Source organism: Nanorana parkeri, unplaced genomic scaffold (assembly GCF_000935625.1).
Source record: "Nanorana parkeri isolate BGI_ZX_2015 unplaced genomic scaffold, ASM93562v1 scaffold141, whole genome shotgun sequence".
NCBI lineage: Eukaryota > Metazoa > Chordata > Amphibia > Anura > Dicroglossidae > Nanorana > Nanorana parkeri.
In genome coordinates this window covers 1,868,416-1,886,555 of record NW_017306409.1, presented here as the reverse complement: position 1 = coordinate 1,886,555, position 18,140 = coordinate 1,868,416, and the positions used below count along the sequence as shown (strand labels likewise).

General features: G+C 48.1%; 2 protein-coding genes across 2 annotated transcripts in view; one reads left to right on the top strand and one right to left on the bottom strand.

Moving 5' to 3' along the window:
* DGKE (diacylglycerol kinase epsilon) overlaps positions 1-9,625 on the bottom strand; it is a 19,995-nt gene extending 10,370 nt beyond the window's left edge. The window contains exons 1-5 of the mRNA XM_018554069.1: positions 9,233-9,625; positions 7,271-7,423; positions 2,876-2,996; positions 2,354-2,497; positions 1,305-1,462 (exon numbers count right to left, since the gene is read on the bottom strand). Of these exons, the coding sequence (XP_018409571.1) occupies positions 1,305-1,462; positions 2,354-2,497; positions 2,876-2,996; positions 7,271-7,423; positions 9,233-9,624 (968 nt within the window). The 5' untranslated portion in view covers position 9,625. The remainder of the gene's footprint in view (positions 1-1,304; positions 1,463-2,353; positions 2,498-2,875; positions 2,997-7,270; positions 7,424-9,232) is intronic.
* A 4,679-nt stretch (positions 9,626-14,304) lies between these two features.
* CUNH17orf67 (chromosome unknown C17orf67 homolog) overlaps positions 14,305-18,140 on the top strand; it is a 14,788-nt gene continuing 10,952 nt past the window's right edge. Inside the window, exon 1 of the mRNA XM_018554096.1 lies at positions 14,305-14,381. Coding sequence (XP_018409598.1) covers positions 14,327-14,381 — 55 coding nt within the window. The 5' untranslated portion in view covers positions 14,305-14,326. The remainder of the gene's footprint in view (positions 14,382-18,140) is intronic.

Here is an 18,140-nt window from a genome sequence, read left to right as displayed (position 1 = left end):
TATATATATATATTTATTTTTTTGGTACTTGCCGATACCAAATACCGAAAGTCTCATTACGGAAGCCACGCAGCGTGTAATGACCCGCCACTTGGCTTCTTGATTAGGCGGGAAGCCAAGCGGGGTGTAAAGACTCGCCACCGGGTTTCCCAATTAGCAGGGAAGCCGTCTCCATGCGTCTCGTCACTAGGTCTTCCCGATTGGCCGGAAAGCCGGCTCCCTGTTCCCTCGTCATGAGGCGACAAGGGAGCATGAAGCTGACTTCCCGGCCAATCAGAAAGCCGGGCGCCGCGTCATTACAAGGCGCCTGGCTTCCTGATTGCCCAGCTTCCCGACCAATCAGGAAGCCGGGCAGTGAGTCATTACACACTGCCTGGCTTCCTTATTGGCCGGGAAGTCGGCTCCATGCTCCCTCGTCATGTGTGTAATGACTCGCTGCCCGGCTTCCTGATACAAGAAGTATCGGACTAGGCATCGGAGCATTTGGGCGAGTACGAGTACTCACCCAAATACTCGGCATCGGCACAGATACCGATAATAAAATCGGTGCATCCCTAAAATAAACATGGAAGTGAAACTGCTGTGATTAAGCTGCCGGCCCACCAACATGCAGAAAAAACAAATGCTGGCCAGTGCTGGTGGAACTGAATGGAAGTAACTCCCGGCCCACTTATTCCCCCCCTGCACCACTGTGACCTTGTAACTACAGGCTTCAGCAATAGTAAAGTGACTCCCATCAAGGCAAATAAAAAATTCCCACTACCACCAAACCAGAGGAACACCAGCAACCATTTCTCCCCACCTGCTACACAGGAGGTACCCGGACATTCCGTGGAGGAAGACACCCACTACTACAGCCCAGACCAACTGGAGCAGGTAAGTCACCATCAGTGCTGATTCTCTCCAGATACTGAAGGGATGCTAGAACCAGCACTGTCCCTACTAATATAGATTCCCTTATCAGGGGGCTGTGAAACTGCCCAGGAAAGATAGACCACTCTCCTCCCGGAAAATGATTCCTGGACCTGCCGTGTCTACATAAGAAAGAAAAACTGATCATTTTCTCAGTAGACATTTAACATTCTGTGTTGATGCGATTGCTGTGCTAGTGAGAAGAGCCTCCATTTTTCATGGTCTATCCTGGACAAATGGGTAAAAACCTGAATCCTGCAGAAAGTGGCACCTTTAACTTTAAGCCAAACCTACAGGTATAGCAGAAAATCCCTTTTATCTAGGATTGGAGCTGAACCCAATGTACGGGTCAACACTCACACAGCCTTGACTAGTGCTATGTTCCTGCTCACCTGTCAAGCTTAATGCTGTCGGCCTCCATAACATTGCGAAGTATCTGCTCTACAGGCACTTCTCCGGCATATCCCGGCCCCCATCCTAAAGTATTACCCAGATCATTGCCAGTTCCTAGAGGTAACACTGCGACTTGAGGCACAAAACTTTCTTGACCCTGAAAAGAGACAAACAGTTTTAAAGTTGAAGAGCTGAAGAGTCAATCTATTAAAACTGATATACAAGTTTGGACACCAGAAAAAAAAAATCACTGAAGCTCAGGTTAAAAAAAAGCAAAAAACAAAGCTTGCATCCTCAGAAACCGTACTAGATCCTGAGAAAACAAACAAACTATTCTTTGTAGAACAAAAGTATTGCAAATAATGGACAGGGAATAGGGCACCAAAAGCATTTCTAAGTTCAGACAATTCCTCAGAAATTTAATATGGTTGCAGGAGGTGAAGACCCTCCAAAAACAAACAAAGCGTTTGCCTTGGGCGGCAGTTTTCAGGGGGGTGGGGGTGTGGCAAAAATCCCGCCCCCAAAACAATTAGGCAGCCGGGCGGAAGAGGCGGGGCGGAGAAGTCAAAGGATGGGGTCGGTGAGGAGGCATAGGAAGCGGCGAGGAGGCAGAGGAGTCGGAGCAGCAGGAGGGTGCGAGGTGGAGCAGCAGGAGGGGGCGGGGCGAGGTCAGATCAGGAAGGGGCGGGGCCATGCCGCCGCCGCACCGTAGGAAGCCGGGTCACAGAAGAGCCTTCGGGCTGCGGAGGAGGCCAGGTCCTGCAGCACCAGTCCAGCGGTGGAGGAGGCCGGGGACCAAGCAGCAGGTAAGATGATCACACCTTAGGATGGTGTGATCCTTTTTGCTGCTAAAAGGGACCCTGCCGAGCCCAGCATGGATTCTGCATAGCCCACCTGAGAGTCTCGGGTGGACTGTGCAGGATCTGTGGTGGGCTCTGTGGGGGTCTATGGTGCCTAGGGCAGCCCCAAACCAGAATACACCACTGACATATACCCAGCCTTCCAAATACAGCAAAAGTAACAGATAAGTTTTTTTTTTTTTTCTTACCTTTATCTTCATCTCATCCACAGCATCAAGGACCCAACCAACAGTGCCATCTCCACCGCAAACCAGCACTTTGGCAGAGTTAGGAGGAAGAAGTGCACAGAGTTGAAGCGCTTCGAATGGAGATGTCTTGCTCAAATCAAACACCTAAAATAAAAAAAAATTGTGGTAAAAGGTTTTAAAGGGGAACCAGAGGCACATAAAACATTCCCAGGCTAATGTTAATCCTTAAAACATCAGAACTTCCAGGTATGGGGCAAATGTGTACAGACCTCTACCATCCCACAATGCAATGCTCAGTGTATGAGAAACCTCTTGTCAAGTTGGAATACTTCCCTGTGGGTCAGTGCTGTGTATGCTATTTGCATAAGATATTTAAAAGGACTCCAGCGGCGCATAGGGCTGGCGGGATAGCATTGTAAAGCTAATATGTAGCAATGCACAGTATTTGCTATACCGCTGCTGTGTTTCTCCCCTTTCTATAAGCACATGACAGGTACACTTTAATCTTGACAATATCCTCACCTGGAAAGGATTCAGAAGACCTTTAAATTCTCCAACCAAAACTTCGCCCATATTGTTCCCACTGCGGGTGTTAGCAAGAACTATCAGAGGAGTCCAGTCTTTTCCCAGTGAAGACAACAACTACAAGAGAAGACGGTGGGGTTACAATAAAAGTAGGCATGCATATACCTTACAAAAGGCCCGTCAGCAATGGGCATTTGTAATAATCTGACTCTCCACTCTTAAAATGTATCTAAACCTAGAAGACACAATGCAATATATTGCAGCTTACCAGCCCCTAGATATGGTGGCTGCACAGGCTTTATTTCCACCTCCCCCTTTCCTCATCGCTATAACATACAGGGTAGGTGTTCTGTAGTTCCAATCAGAAGCGAGCAGCCTAGGGTGACAATGCTGCTCCTATGTAAATACAGTACAGTGAGTGAATGTTGTCACCCTAGCACAGGGAGTGTTAGCATTACACAATACCTCCCCCTCTCCTCATTTCTATAACATAAGGGAGAGGTGTTCTGGAGTTCAAAGAGGTAACCTGGGCAGGAAGAGAACATTGCTTAAGATTGCTGCCCAGTGTACTCTGCTTTGCTAAGGATTTCTGGCAGGATCAAAAAGGTATTTGTATGCATGTTCAATGGTATATTTAAAAAGGAGAATTATGAGGCGAGTGAATATCACTCATCCTTACAGTTCGAGCCGCCATGTGACAATGAAACTGTCACACGTTGGCTCCATAGATCGGGAAGTGAGAGAACACATACCAGTGCTCACCCACTTCTCAATCATCTCCCTGCAGAGAGCAGTGACAGTCAACGCTCCCAGCAGGGATTCCCCCCTCCCATCCTCCAGCGCTGACTGGAGGAACGGACGGGGAGGTGGGTGGGCACTTTAGATAGGCAGAGCCAGCTGTCACTCATGCAGCTGGGTGGATCTCAACAGCATTGTCGGCATCCGTCCCGGCTGCGGCGCTCTCAGTATACAGTGGGCAAAAACTCGTGATATACTGAGCTTTGGGTCACTGGAGGACGCTAGTTTATGTCCTCCCGTGACTTTTAAGAGAACTATGGGGAAAAACACTTACCCCATAGTTCTCTTTTAATAGACCAAAAGGGAGCAACTATAAGAAGTTCATTTTAGGGCTTCCATAAAGTTGGCATTAGGCCTGGTTCACACCTGCACGTTTTGTAGCGCGTTCAACGCTCTACGAACGCTCTACAAAACGATCAAACATGAAAATCCCATTGTTTTCTATGAGTATGATTCACACATTGCCATATTTCAGCCCATCTGAACGCGCTACAAAACGGCCTACGCCTGAAAAGGTACATGAGCTTCTTTGCGGCGTTTTTGTCGCGCGTTTCGATTGGGATACAGCCAAGTAGCCCTCGAAAACGCACGCTTGTCACGCATTTTTTTAACCGCGAATTCGTGACGCGCATATTTGATACGCCTAGGTGTGAACACAGCCTTATAGTGCAGCCTTACCTCTGAGTAACTGGTATGTGTACTAATATTTACTAGTGTTTTCTCCTTGTCTGAGCAGAAACATCGGCCTCCTATCAGACTGCAAGGTCATCATGGAGGCTCTCCTGCCTTCTGCCTGACCCCGGTACCGATAATGGACACGTTGTCTGGGTAGGGATTAAAACTGTCAAATACCAAAGAGTTCAGTTTGCTTCCACTTCATCCCAACAGCACCTTTGTTGTATGCTCTGTGTGTCCATTATCAGCAATGCGCTCGGGCAGGAGATACGACAACCTTACAGCCTGATACTTCTGCTCTGGGAGGGAGAGAATACAAGTAAACAATAAAAACAAAAACAATTCAGGAGCAGAGATAAAAAGACACTGAGCTATGGCCGCTTGCAAAAGGTTATTTTCAAAGCTATCCAGGTACATGAAAGTGTGTGGGAAATAAAAATGTGTTTCCTTTTCTGTGGGCAGCACAATGGCTTAGTGGTTAGCACTTCTGCTTTGCAGCACTGGAGGTCCCCGGTTCATATCCTGGTCAGGGCACTATCTGCATGGAGTTTGTAGATTTTCCCTGTGCTTGTGTGGGTTTCCTTCGGGTACTCTGTCATCTCCCCACACTCCAAAGACCCGCTGGGAGGTAAATTGGCTCTGTGTGCATGTGAGATAGGGACCTTAGATTGTAAGCTCCTTGAGGCCAGGGACTGATGGAAATGTGCGCTGTGTAAATTGATGGCGCTATATCAATTTCTCTAATAAATAAATATCCCCTAAATGATCATTTAAGCATTACCTACCAGAAAATCCAGAATACTACGGGTTCTATTCTATTCACAAAGCTAGCCAGATCGGTTGTAAATTCGAACCAAAGGGCTGCTGAATGGGCTATTCACAATAGCCCGTACAGCGGCCGAGCCGAAGGCATATGGCCGAACACCTCGCAAATGACAGCTGGGCGGAGCCAGCCATGATCTCACGGCTGGCTCCGCCCAGTTGCAATGACAGGTCAGCGTCCCTAGGTGACCTGGGGACACTGAACTGTCAATAAACAATGACAACTGGGCTGAGCAGGCCGTGACGGCCCCTATGAGAATAAGGGAGAACGGCAGCGAGTGAGCTGCCAGAGCTTCGGCTCAGCCGATCCAGATGTTGGATCGGCCGAGTCGAACTCCTTCTGCACTTTGGCTCAGCCGAACAAAATGTTCGGCTGACCGAAGTGCAGCCGATCTACGTTGTTGTTCGGCTCACTTCACTTCGGGTGGGTTATTCACTCGGCTGCCTTCGGCAGCTTTGCGAGTAACCCTGTAGGTGTTTTATAGCTCAGATGCCAATAACCTACCTGAGATATAAACATGGCTCGTTCATAATAACTGGAGCATACCATGAACATGACTTATGATAAATAATCCGATATCCACCTCAAAACAGGATTTTCCATGTTATCCTTTAGTAAATCTCTCCGGGCAGGTTCACACCATAAACACTGTGTTCCAGAGCGGTCAGCTGATGGAACGCACTGTATCGCATCCCGGCTTCCTGCGTGCAGGGGCGGTGCATTGAAGTCAAAGGCCACGCCTGCAGTGCGATCGCCCCCCACCAGAACGTGTGGCACATCAGTGCCTGCATTCCGGTTCAGTGCGATTTGTAAAAATGTTGCAAGCACTATTTTTTTTCAGATCGCACTGGACCGGAAAGCAAGCACTGATGTGCCACACGTTCTGGTGGGGGCGATCGCACTGCAGGCGTGGCCTTTGACTTCAATGCACCGCCACGCCCCCGAAGGCAGGAAGCCGGCCAGGATGCGATACAATGCGTTTCAGCAGCTGACCGCTCTGGAAAACACTGTTAATGGAGTGAAGCGGCCCTCATAGTATAGTTCTAAACATTTAATAACCTTCAGGTAGGGATGCACTGATACCGTGTTTTTTGGTATCGAGTGTGATGGATTGAACCGTCACTGGGGCTGCTGGAGGAGCCTGAGGGCTAGCCTCCTTCCTACGGACTATGGACCCAGAACTATGGAGACCTCTTGGGGTTACATGGAACCATTCTCCTAGGATATGTGTGGAGTGGGTATACTGCATGTTTCCCCTGACATTACAGACACACACCACTGTGTTCAGTATAGGCAGCAGGCTGTCTGGAGGGGACATTGTTTGGGATGATCTAATTAAGGGCATTCATTAAGTTCAAAGAGTGTCTGTGTTAAAAAGACTTCCAATGCGGCACCTGGCTGTCTGGGGGAGGGGACACACTGCACTCCTATCCGATTCTGTGAGGTATAAACTCTGTGTGCTTTCTTCAATAAAGCAGTTTTGGTTTCCACCTCAACATTGGTGTTGTCTGATGTTTGAGGAGTTTAGCGTTCTGTCCTAAGATATTGGTTCTGTCCAATAATTAGGCAGGTTTGGGCTGAGGACACTGGAATTCAGGTTCCAGCGGAGAGGAAGCTGATTTCTGACCCAGTCGGGGTACCAGGCGGTCAGTCACATCGAGTACCGATATTTTTTTTCCCCGGAACTCGCCGATACCGAATACTGATACCAGAAGCCCCATTAAGATAGCCAGGCGGCGTTTAATGACTCACCACCTGGCTTCCTGATTCCTTGGTGACGAAGGAGCATGGAGTTGGCTTCTCGACCGATCAGGAATTTTCATGGCGCCTGGCTTCCTGATTGGTCGGGAAGCTGGCTACATGCTCGCTCTTCACCAGGTGACGAGGGAGCATGGAGCCGGCTTCCCGGCCAATCAGAAAGCCGGGCAGCGACTCACTAGATACCCGTCCTGAAACCGGAAGCTCGGGCATCAGGCTAGTCATCGGAGCATTTGGGCGAGTACTCACACAAATACTCGGTATCGGCACTGATACAAGTATCGCTGCATCCCTACCTTCAAGCAATGAATACAAAGGACATTAGCAGCACCTTCTCATTGTCTGTACTGTTGCTCTCGTTCATCTGCTTCACAGCCAGGAGATAGCTGGGTGGGATGATGAGGTTTCGGAACTCCCCGAGGTCACAGTCTGCGCTCTTCAAGTCTTTTTGTATGCAGTCATCATGGATGGTTCTCTGACACCAGATACATCTATTAGCGGAAGCAAAATACGAGGATATTATACTATTTACTGGAATGGAATCTACAATGCTGGTGAAAACAATCCTAACTGCAGATACAACCCCATTCTGCAACTCGTACATTTATAGAGTGACGTACAGCTCCTGCACATTATGTACATTTATAGAGTGACGTGCACCTCCCGCACATTATGTACATGTATAGAGTGACGTGCACCTCCTGCACATTATGTACATTTATAGAGTGACGTGCACCTCCCGCACATTATGTACATGTATAGAGTGACGTGCACCTCCCGCACATTATGTACATGTATAGACTGACGTACACCTCCCGCACATTATGTACATGTATAGACTGACGTACACCTCCCGCACATTATGTACATGTACATGTATAGAGTGACGTGCACCTCCCGCACATTATGTACATGTATAGAGTGACGTGCACCTCCCGCACATTATGTACATGTATAGAGTGAGGTGCACCTCCCGCACATTATGTACATGTATAGAGTGAGGCGCACCTCCCGCACATTATGTACATGTATAGAGTGACGTGCACCTCCCGCACATTATGTACATGTATAGAGTGACGTGCACCTCCCGCACATTATGTACATGTATAGAGTGACGTGCACCTCCCGCACATTATGTACATGTATAGAGTGACGTGCTCCTCCCGCACATTATGTACATGTATAGACTGACGTACACCTCCCGCACATTATGTACATTTATACACTGCTGTGCACCTCCCGCACATTATGTACATGTATAGACTGACGTACACCTCCCGCACATTATGTACATGTATAGAGTGACGTGCATCTCCAGCACATTATGTACATGTATAGAGTGACGTGCATCTCCAGCACATTATGTACACGTATAGAGTGACGTGCTTCTTCCGCACATAAAGTACACGTATAGAGACGTGCATTCCCAGCACATTATGTACATACAATGTTGGTCAGTGATGAAGGTACATACAATGTTGGGCAGTGAAGAAAGTACATACAATGTTGGGCAGTGATGAAGGTACATACAATGTTGGGCAGTGATGAAGGTACATACAATGTTGGGCAGTGATGAAGGTACATACAATGTTGGGCAGTGATGAAGGTACATACAATGTTGGGCAGTGATGAAGGTACATACAATGTTGGGCAGTGATGAAGGTACATACAATGTTGGGCAGTGATGAAGGTACATACAATGTTGGGCAGTGAAGAAAGTACATACAATGTTGGTCAGTGATGAAGGTACATACAATGTTGGGCAGTGAAGAAAGTACATACAATGTTGGGCAGTGATGAAGGTACATACAATGTTAGGCAGTGATGAAGGTACATACAATGTTGGGCAGTGATGAAGGTACATACAATGTTGGGTAGTGATGAAGGTACATACAATGTTGGGCAGTGATGAAGGTACATACAATGTTGGGCAGTGATGAACGTATATACAATGTTGGGTAGTGATGAAAGTACATACAATGTTGGGTAGTGATGAAGGTACATACAATGTTGGGCAGTGAAGAAAGTACATACAATGTTGGGCAGTGATGAAGGTACATACAATGTTAGGCAGTGATGAAGGTACATACAATGTTGGGCAGTGATGAAAGTACATACAATGTTGGGTAGTGATGAAAGTACATACAATGTTGGGCAGTGATGAAGGTACATACAATGTTAGGCAGTGATGAAGGTACATACAATGTTGGGCAGTGATGAAGGTACATACAATGTTGGGCAGTGATGAAGGTACATACAATGTTGGGCAGTGATGAACGTATATACAATGTTGTACTTACCTGTAGTCGCACAGTTTAGGCTGGCTCCCACACTGTAGGCCGCAGCGGACACACTGGCTGCACAGCGGTAGGTTCCCCCGCACCCAGTGGTGGCTCCAGGCCGCCTCGCTCCTCCCCAGCACATCTTTACACGGGAAGCGCCGGCTGGCCTTCGCCACACACGGGTGGTCGGCGCACAGGCCGCAGCACAGGCAGTACCCTCCCTGGAGGATGTGCAGGCCGCACAACGAGCAGTAGGTCGGCCGCCCGAACAGATCGGTCTCCTGCCAGGCGTGTTTCCCCGCCCGGGACAGACTCCTCCGGCCGGACCTCCGTAAACTGCACCACAGCGTGATCAGCACCGGCACCAGCACCGCGAACACCGTCCACACTGCCAGACTGGTCCCCTCCATGTCCTCCTCCGTCGCCGACGCATCCCACTGACAGCTCCGTAACCAAGGCGACCGGAGGACGCAGCGATAATGACGTCACCGCAGCATCCTCCTTGAAGGGGCGAATGGGTGTTCGCCCTCTGCTGGCTGCATTTGTGTACTGCACATCCTCTAGACATCCAACCACGCTGCCGCTGCCTCACTCAGTCACCTTTGGTAGAAATAGGTAACGGCATATAGCACTGTGCAGAAAGTTAATTTAGGATCTTCTTTACTAAGGCACTTCCTTCCTGTTATGGGGTGACAACTGTCTCCCATTTGTGCTCCTGCGTTGTCATCCTGTCACACATACGTCAAAGCTGCAAACTGTTCCGGATTTGTCAGGATAGTCCGCTCTTTTGCGCCCCAGTCCCTCCCATCCTGAGTCCCAGGCTTCATCCCGGGAACAGTGCAGCTGGCCTCTGCACACAGCTCATTGATATCCTCTGGCTGCCTCTCAGGCTGCATTCACAGCATAGCATTGTGTTAATCACACGGTTCTGTGCGATTAACACATGTTACCACACAACGCAACTACAGTGTGTGAATGGCTTGCCATTCATTTGCATGGCACCCCAAGGTTGCCATTAATTTGCTTGCCATTCATTTGCATGGCACCCCAAGCGCATCTTCAGCCGCAATGCGCTTGACCGCGCTGCAATTCAAGGTACCGCAATAGGGTGCATTGCAGTGCAGTTAAAAAAAAAGTGAATGCATTTAGCCAAAACGCAATGCACGGTGTTGCGGTACTGTGCATTACGGATCGTTCTGGCTCATTCAGTAGAAATGCAGATGGTGCAGGTTCCCTGCTCAGACCAGGAAAAGACAACATAGGACTCAGGAGGAGGTAAGTACTTCCAAAGCAGCATTGAGAATGAGTGTCAGCCTGGGCTGCTAGCTTACCAGTGATATCCCCCCGCCCCCCACATGCACCTCTAATGCCCTCTGTACAACAATAACCTACGTTCCATTTTGTCCCCCCTTACATTGGTGGTCAGTGTAGAATCCCCCCTTACATTGGTGGTCTGTGTAGAATCCCCCATTACATTGGTGGTCAGCGTAGAATCCCCCCTTACATTGGTGGTCAGTGTAGAATCCCCCATTACATTGGTAGTCAGTGCAGAACCCCCCATTACATTGGTAGTCAGTGCAGAATCTCCATTACATTGGTAGTCAGTGCAGAATCCCCCATTACATTGGGGGTCAGTGTAGAATCCCCCAGTACATTGGTGGTCAGTGAAGAACCCCCCCTTACATTGGTGGTCAGGGCAGAATCCCCCATTACATTGGGGGTCAGTGTAGAATCCCCCAGTACATTGGTGGTCAGTGAAGAACCCCCCCTTACATTGGTGGTCAGGGCAGAATCCCCCATTACATTGGGGGTCAGTGTAGAATCCCCCAGTACATTGGTGGTCAGTGAAGAACCCCCCCTTACATTGGTGGTCAGGGCAGAATCCCCCATTACATTGGGGGTCAGTGTAGAATCCCCCAGTACATTGGTGGTCAGTGAAGAACCCCCCCTTACATTGGTGGTCAGGGCAGAATCCCCCATTACATTGGGGGTCAGTGTAGAATCCCCCAGTACATTGGTGGTCAGTGAAGAACCCCCCCTTACATTGGTGGTCAGGGCAGAATCCCCCATTACATTGGGGGTCAGTGTAGAATCCCCCAGTACATTGGTGGTCAGTGAAGAACCCCCCCTTACATTGGTGGTCAGGGCAGAATCCCCCATTACATTGGGGGTCAGTGTAGAATCCCCCAGTACATTGGTGGTCAGTGAAGAACCCCCCCTTACATTGGTGGTCAGGGCAGAATCCCCCATTACATTGGGGGTCAGTGTAGAATCCCCCAGTACATTGGTGGTCAGTGAAGAACCCCCCCTTACATTGGTGGTCAGGGCAGAATCCCCCATTACATTGGGGGTCAGTGTAGAATCCCCCAGTACATTGGTGGTCAGTGAAGAACCCCCCCTTACATTGGTGGTCAGGGCAGAATCCCCCATTACATTGGGGGTCAGTGTAGAATCCCCCAGTACATTGGTGGTCAGTGAAGAACCCCCCCTTACATTGGTGGTCAGGGCAGAATCCCCCATTACATTGGGGGTCAGTGTAGAATCCCCCAGTACATTGGTGGTCAGTGAAGAACCCCCCCTTACATTGGTGGTCAGGGCAGAATCCCCCATTACATTGGGGGTCAGTGTAGAATCCCCCAGTACATTGGTGGTCAGTGAAGAACCCCCCCTTACATTGGTGGTCAGGGCAGAATCCCCCATTACATTGGGGGTCAGTGTAGAATCCCCCAGTACATTGGTGGTCAGTGAAGAACCCCCCCTTACATTGGTGGTCAGGGCAGAATCCCCCATTACATTGGGGGTCAGTGTAGAATCCCCCAGTACATTGGTGGTCAGTGAAGAACCCCCCCTTACATTGGTGGTCAGGGCAGAATCCCCCATTACATTGGGGGTCAGTGTAGAATCCCCCAGTACATTGGTGGTCAGTGAAGAACCCCCCCTTACATTGGTGGTCAGGGCAGAATCCCCCATTACATTGGGGGTCAGTGTAGAATCCCCCAGTACATTGGTGGTCAGTGAAGAACCCCCCCTTACATTGGTGGTCAGGGCAGAATCCCCCATTACATTGGGGGTCAGTGTAGAATCCCCCAGTACATTGGTGGTCAGTGAAGAACCCCCCCTTACATTGGTGGTCAGGGCAGAATCCCCCATTACATTGGGGGTCAGTGTAGAATCCCCCAGTACATTGGTGGTCAGTGAAGAACCCCCCCTTACATTGGTGGTCAGGGCAGAATCCCCCATTACATTGGGGGTCAGTGTAGAATCCCCCAGTACATTGGTGGTCAGTGAAGAACCCCCCCTTACATTGGTGGTCAGGGCAGAATCCCCCATTACATTGGGGGTCAGTGTAGAATCCCCCAGTACATTGGTGGTCAGTGAAGAACCCCCCCTTACATTGGTGGTCAGGGCAGAATCCCCCATTACATTGGGGGTCAGTGTAGAATCCCCCAGTACATTGGTGGTCAGTGAAGAACCCCCCCTTACATTGGTGGTCAGGGCAGAATCCCCCATTACATTGGGGGTCAGTGTAGAATCCCCCAGTACATTGGTGGTCAGTGAAGAACCCCCCCTTACATTGGTGGTCAGGGCAGAATCCCCCATTACATTGGGGGTCAGTGTAGAATCCCCCAGTACATTGGTGGTCAGTGAAGAACCCCCCCTTACATTGGTGGTCAGGGCAGAATCCCCCATTACATTGGGGGTCAGTGTAGAATCCCCCAGTACATTGGTGGTCAGTGAAGAACCCCCCCTTACATTGGTGGTCAGGGCAGAATCCCCCATTACATTGGGGGTCAGTGTAGAATCCCCCAGTACATTGGTGGTCAGTGAAGAACCCCCCCTTACATTGGTGGTCAGGGCAGAATCCCCCATTACATTGGGGGTCAGTGTAGAATCCCCCAGTACATTGGTGGTCAGTGAAGAACCCCCCCTTACATTGGTGGTCAGGGCAGAATCCCCCATTACATTGGGGGTCAGTGTAGAATCCCCCAGTACATTGGTGGTCAGTGAAGAACCCCCCCTTACATTGGTGGTCAGGGCAGAATCCCCCATTACATTGGGGGTCAGTGTAGAATCCCCCAGTACATTGGTGGTCAGTGAAGAACCCCCCCTTACATTGGTGGTCAGGGCAGAATCCCCCATTACATTGGGGGTCAGTGTAGAATCCCCCAGTACATTGGTGGTCAGTGAAGAACCCCCCCTTACATTGGTGGTCAGGGCAGAATCCCCCATTACATTGGGGGTCAGTGTAGAATCCCCCAGTACATTGGTGGTCAGTGAAGAACCCCCCCTTACATTGGTGGTCAGGGCAGAATCCCCCATTACATTGGGGGTCAGTGTAGAATCCCCCAGTACATTGGTGGTCAGTGAAGAACCCCCCCTTACATTGGTGGTCAGGGCAGAATCCCCCATTACATTGGGGGTCAGTGTAGAATCCCCCAGTACATTGGTGGTCAGTGAAGAACCCCCCCTTACATTGGTGGTCAGGGCAGAATCCCCCATTACATTGGGGGTCAGTGTAGAATCCCCCCTTACATTGGTGGTCAGTGCAGAACCCCCCATTACATTGTCATCATTGTAATATATTCTTTATCTATAAAGCTGGGCATGTTTATATTCTTTGTACAATAGATCGTTTTAAACCCACGGTTTATCTGTGTATTTCTTAGCTGACCTCCTCCTCTCGAACAGGAAGAATTGGACGTTGATAAATTATATGGATATTATTTATTAATATTCCTATTATTATTTGTTTAAATCACCCCCATGTTTCTTACAGCAGCGTTGTTCCACCCTGGAAACCCGACCATCTTATGTCCCATTTAGTTTTTGTTTTTGAACATGTACCATCAGTGTGACATACCACCGGCGGCATCATTTGCACTCCAGTAATAGGACTCCAAAGTTATATTTTTTCTTTCCTCCTTCTACTTGCAGCTGATGTGTTTCTCTGAATGGTCACATCTCTGTGTGTATCCCGACCCTTTACAGACCCGTAGAGTCTCCAGGAAAAAAAAAAGGAAGACGGTTTTTGCTGACGTTGGGACCTTAAGAGGTCTATTTCTTCCTAAGTGGCATTCATTTTTGAAACGGCAAGCAGACGGGATAGTCAAAATGAAGATTTCGGCAGCCCTGATCCTTCTTGTAGTGCTTCTGGCAGTTTTCACTGGTAAGCACCAAACGTAATATTGATATCAAATCGCAGAGATGACTAGATTGACTTAAAGTCTGACAGCTAATAATGTTGGTAGCAAATTAGATTTATTCTTTCTTACTGGCTATATGCTATTGGCTTGGCTTCATAAAGTAGAGCAGATATCGGTGATGATATAACAACCAATCAGATGTCATCAGACTTCAATAAGAACAATGAAAGATAACGGCTGGCTGGTTGGTTGCTGTGGGTTATTCACGCTGCACATTGTTCTTCATTGGATTGAACAAACCAAGATGTTACTTTTAAAAAAGTGATAAGGAACATTTCATTGAGGGATCATTTCCAGATCTGCCCTTTTTTCTTTAGAAGGTGCAGCTTTTGTATCTTTCCTTTTTATTAAAAGAAGCTCTGCCATTTTATGTCCAACCAAGAAATGTTATTTTATTGCTACACTGTTCATTATACTTTACATTTGCAAGGAGTAAGCCTTACTTCAATGAAGCATTATCATAATTTTGATAAGTTAGTCATTTATATATCAGTATTACAGGGTTGGACAAATCCTAGGAGCCTGGTCGCCAATGCTGCTTAAAGCTGGTGCCTAAGTTTTAAGGTTTTCTCTAGTTGTTGTCAATGGAGCTGGCTCTTAGATTGGACAGACTTGCTTCTGAATTCCATATTAATTTGTCCCCCCCCTGTAGTAATAAATAACATTGGGCTAAACAAAGCTGGACAAATGCCAGGAGCCAAGTCGCCAATGCTCCTTAAAGCTGGTGCCTAAGTTTTAAGGTTTTCTCTAGTTGTTGTCAATGAAGCTGGCTCCTAGATTGGACAGACTGGCTTCTGAATTCCATATTATTTGTCCACCCCTGTATGTAATAATTAACATTGGGCTAAACCAGGGCTGGACAAATGCCAGACGCCAGGTCGCCAATGCTCCAGCAATTAGAATGCTTTGTTGCCTTTTGTAATCTGCTTTTAGGTGTTCTTCAGGGTATCTAATTGCGAATACATCCCAGTGGTGTAATAATGATTAGGGCGCCTAATGAAGTAGATTTTTGACAGTACAATGCACAAGTGGGCTTTTAATGAGTACAAATGGGCATTTGGGAATATTTTCTTGCGAACACAAGTTTGAAGAGCATCATTCATAAAATGTGCTGTATTGAGATTTTGGCGAGAGCAATTCCAGTAACTTTTAAAAGCTTTTAGCAGGCATCGGTGGGCACTTAGTAGGCTTTAGTAGGCATTTTCTATAGCTGCCATGTAGCAAGCTTTAGCAGGTACTTTAGCGAGCACTAGGAGCCCACTGTGCTGATGCTTCCCACATAGGCATTTTCCATAGCTGCCATGTAGCAAGCTTTAGCCAGTACTTTAGCGAGCACTAGGAGCCCACTGTGCTGATGCTGAATGGGATCCTCATCAGACTAGTGCTTCCCAAGTAGGCTTTATTAGGCATTTTCCATAGCTGCCATGTAGCAAGCTTTAGCATGTACTTTAGCAAGCACTGGGAGCCCACTGTGCTGATGCTGAATGGAATCCTCATCAGACTAGTGCTTCCCAAGAAAGATTTAAGAAATGCCCTTGTGTACTTGACTTTATTCACTGAGATGATGCCTAAATGATTCATTATATACAAAGTGCTGTATCCCATAACTACCAAAAATTTTCTTTTAATGCTTAGACATAACCTGCTTCTTCTTCTTCAGTGGTACACCAGCTCGTCTTGTAGGTGGCAGCAGCTTGTTAAGCAGAGTGAGCATTCCACTCATATCTTATGGAGGCTCTTTTTCCCAGGAGGATGCTACTTTTCTCAAAGAGGACCTTTGTCCATTCATTTTTCAGCAGCCTTAAGTCAACATCCCCGAAACAACAAGCCTTTTGCAGTCCGTGCGCTGAATCTCAATGCATGGGACAGGTCCCTGAGAGAATAAAGGAGTGCAGCTTAATACAGTTTCTAGATGATAGAAGAAAAGCAATATAACTGCAGAAATATAAATGAAAATATACACTTTTATAAAGCACTGTTTTAAAGAGAACCAGTCATGCATGAATTTGAATTTTCAGTCTTGGACCCCTTTTGCACGGACGTTACGATCAGATCCGCCCGTCAGTTTTTCAGGTGGATCTGATCGGAAACGCAATGTTGGCCTATGGGCAGCTTGATCTAAATGGATATGCGTCTATTTACATCTGGTTACCCTCAACTCTACCCAGGTCTGGAAAAGAACACGGAAGTGGAGTTCTGCTTTGGCGGACCTGATTCTGACAGATCGGGGTTATTCTGCTGTAAATGGACACATGTCCTAAAGACCTAACATGTGTCCAGTTTTTTCTTCCATCGTAACATCGAAAAGACTGGACAAGGATTTCATGTATGGATCCCCGTCATCATGCATGGATCCACTACAGACAGTGGCATCACTAGAGGGGGTGCGGCTTGCACCCGGGTGACACCGTTGGAGAGGTGACACCAAAATGACTGACAGTCACTCGACAGTTGCTGGAGAGAGGAAGGCATTGAAAGATTCTCACAGCCACAGGCATGACTCCCGGTGACAGACGCATGATGGGATTTGTGGTTTTATCACAGCTGGAGGCAGTGGCTATACAAGGGGTGGTGGCCCGAACCCGGGTGACACCATTGGAGGGGTGACACTAAAATGACTGACAGTCGTTTTGGTGTCACCTCCTCTAAAAAGTCGGGCACGCGGTCATGGACTGAGAGCCCGACAGTGTCAGGAGAGAGGAGGGGACCTGGCGGCATATCTTATCCCGCCGGGTAAACGTCCCCTCCTCTGTCTACCGGCATCCATCACCAAGATGGCTGCTGGCAGGAAAGAGCGTGTGACGCCATCAAGCACGTGCGTCATGACGTTGCGCGTGCAATGGTGTCACTGCAGGGTGTCATCCGCTATCCGCTCCGAGTGACGCCCTGCCTCGGGACACCCCTATGTACAGATACAATACATGGAATGAGCATTGTCACCCCAGGACCCTATGGATTTAGATACATTTTAATCACTTCTGCACCTTGTCCCCATGGTGTGAGCAACCCCAGCTCCATTCAGTGCAACAGAAAGCTCTTCTGCAGTTAGTCAAGTTGTTGAGGGTTTTCTTTTTTTACTATTGAAGTGAATGAAGTTCAGGCTACGAATGCACAAGCAATAAAGTGCAGCACTAATAAGCTTTTCTGTGCAACGCTGGCTACCTAGCTAAAAATAATATTTGCAAGCCAGGTTTCACGACTCCGAGTCACCTGGAGAAGCTAGACTAGCCCATAGGCAGCTTGCTAAGCTTGAACTGACTACAGACTTGCTGTAGGAATCCTCCTGGTAATGTGGAGCGTGATATTTCAGGAGAGAGAGTACTTTTCTGAAAGAAGACTTTTGTCCATTCATGACCAACAGACCAGATGTAATATTGCTGTGCATGTACACTCTAAGAGACACCAGATTCATTTATCAAATTATTTAAATGGAATGTTACAAAAAAATAGGTCGGCATATAGAGAGAAAAAGAACTTTGCTGCCTGGACTGTTTTTCCCAGGGAAGGTGATCCCCCATTCAAGCTATACCCCCACAATACACACACACACACACACACAAGCGTTCGTGTTTGTACTTTTGTACAAACACGCTCCTTCGCAGCTTCCTGGCATTGAGGACTGCAGCTCTTATGTGAGTAATGTAAGTGGCAAGTGCTGCTGCGCTCTATATGGCTGAGACAGCCACAGAGAGATCTTTGTGATCTCTCCACTGGCTCAGGGA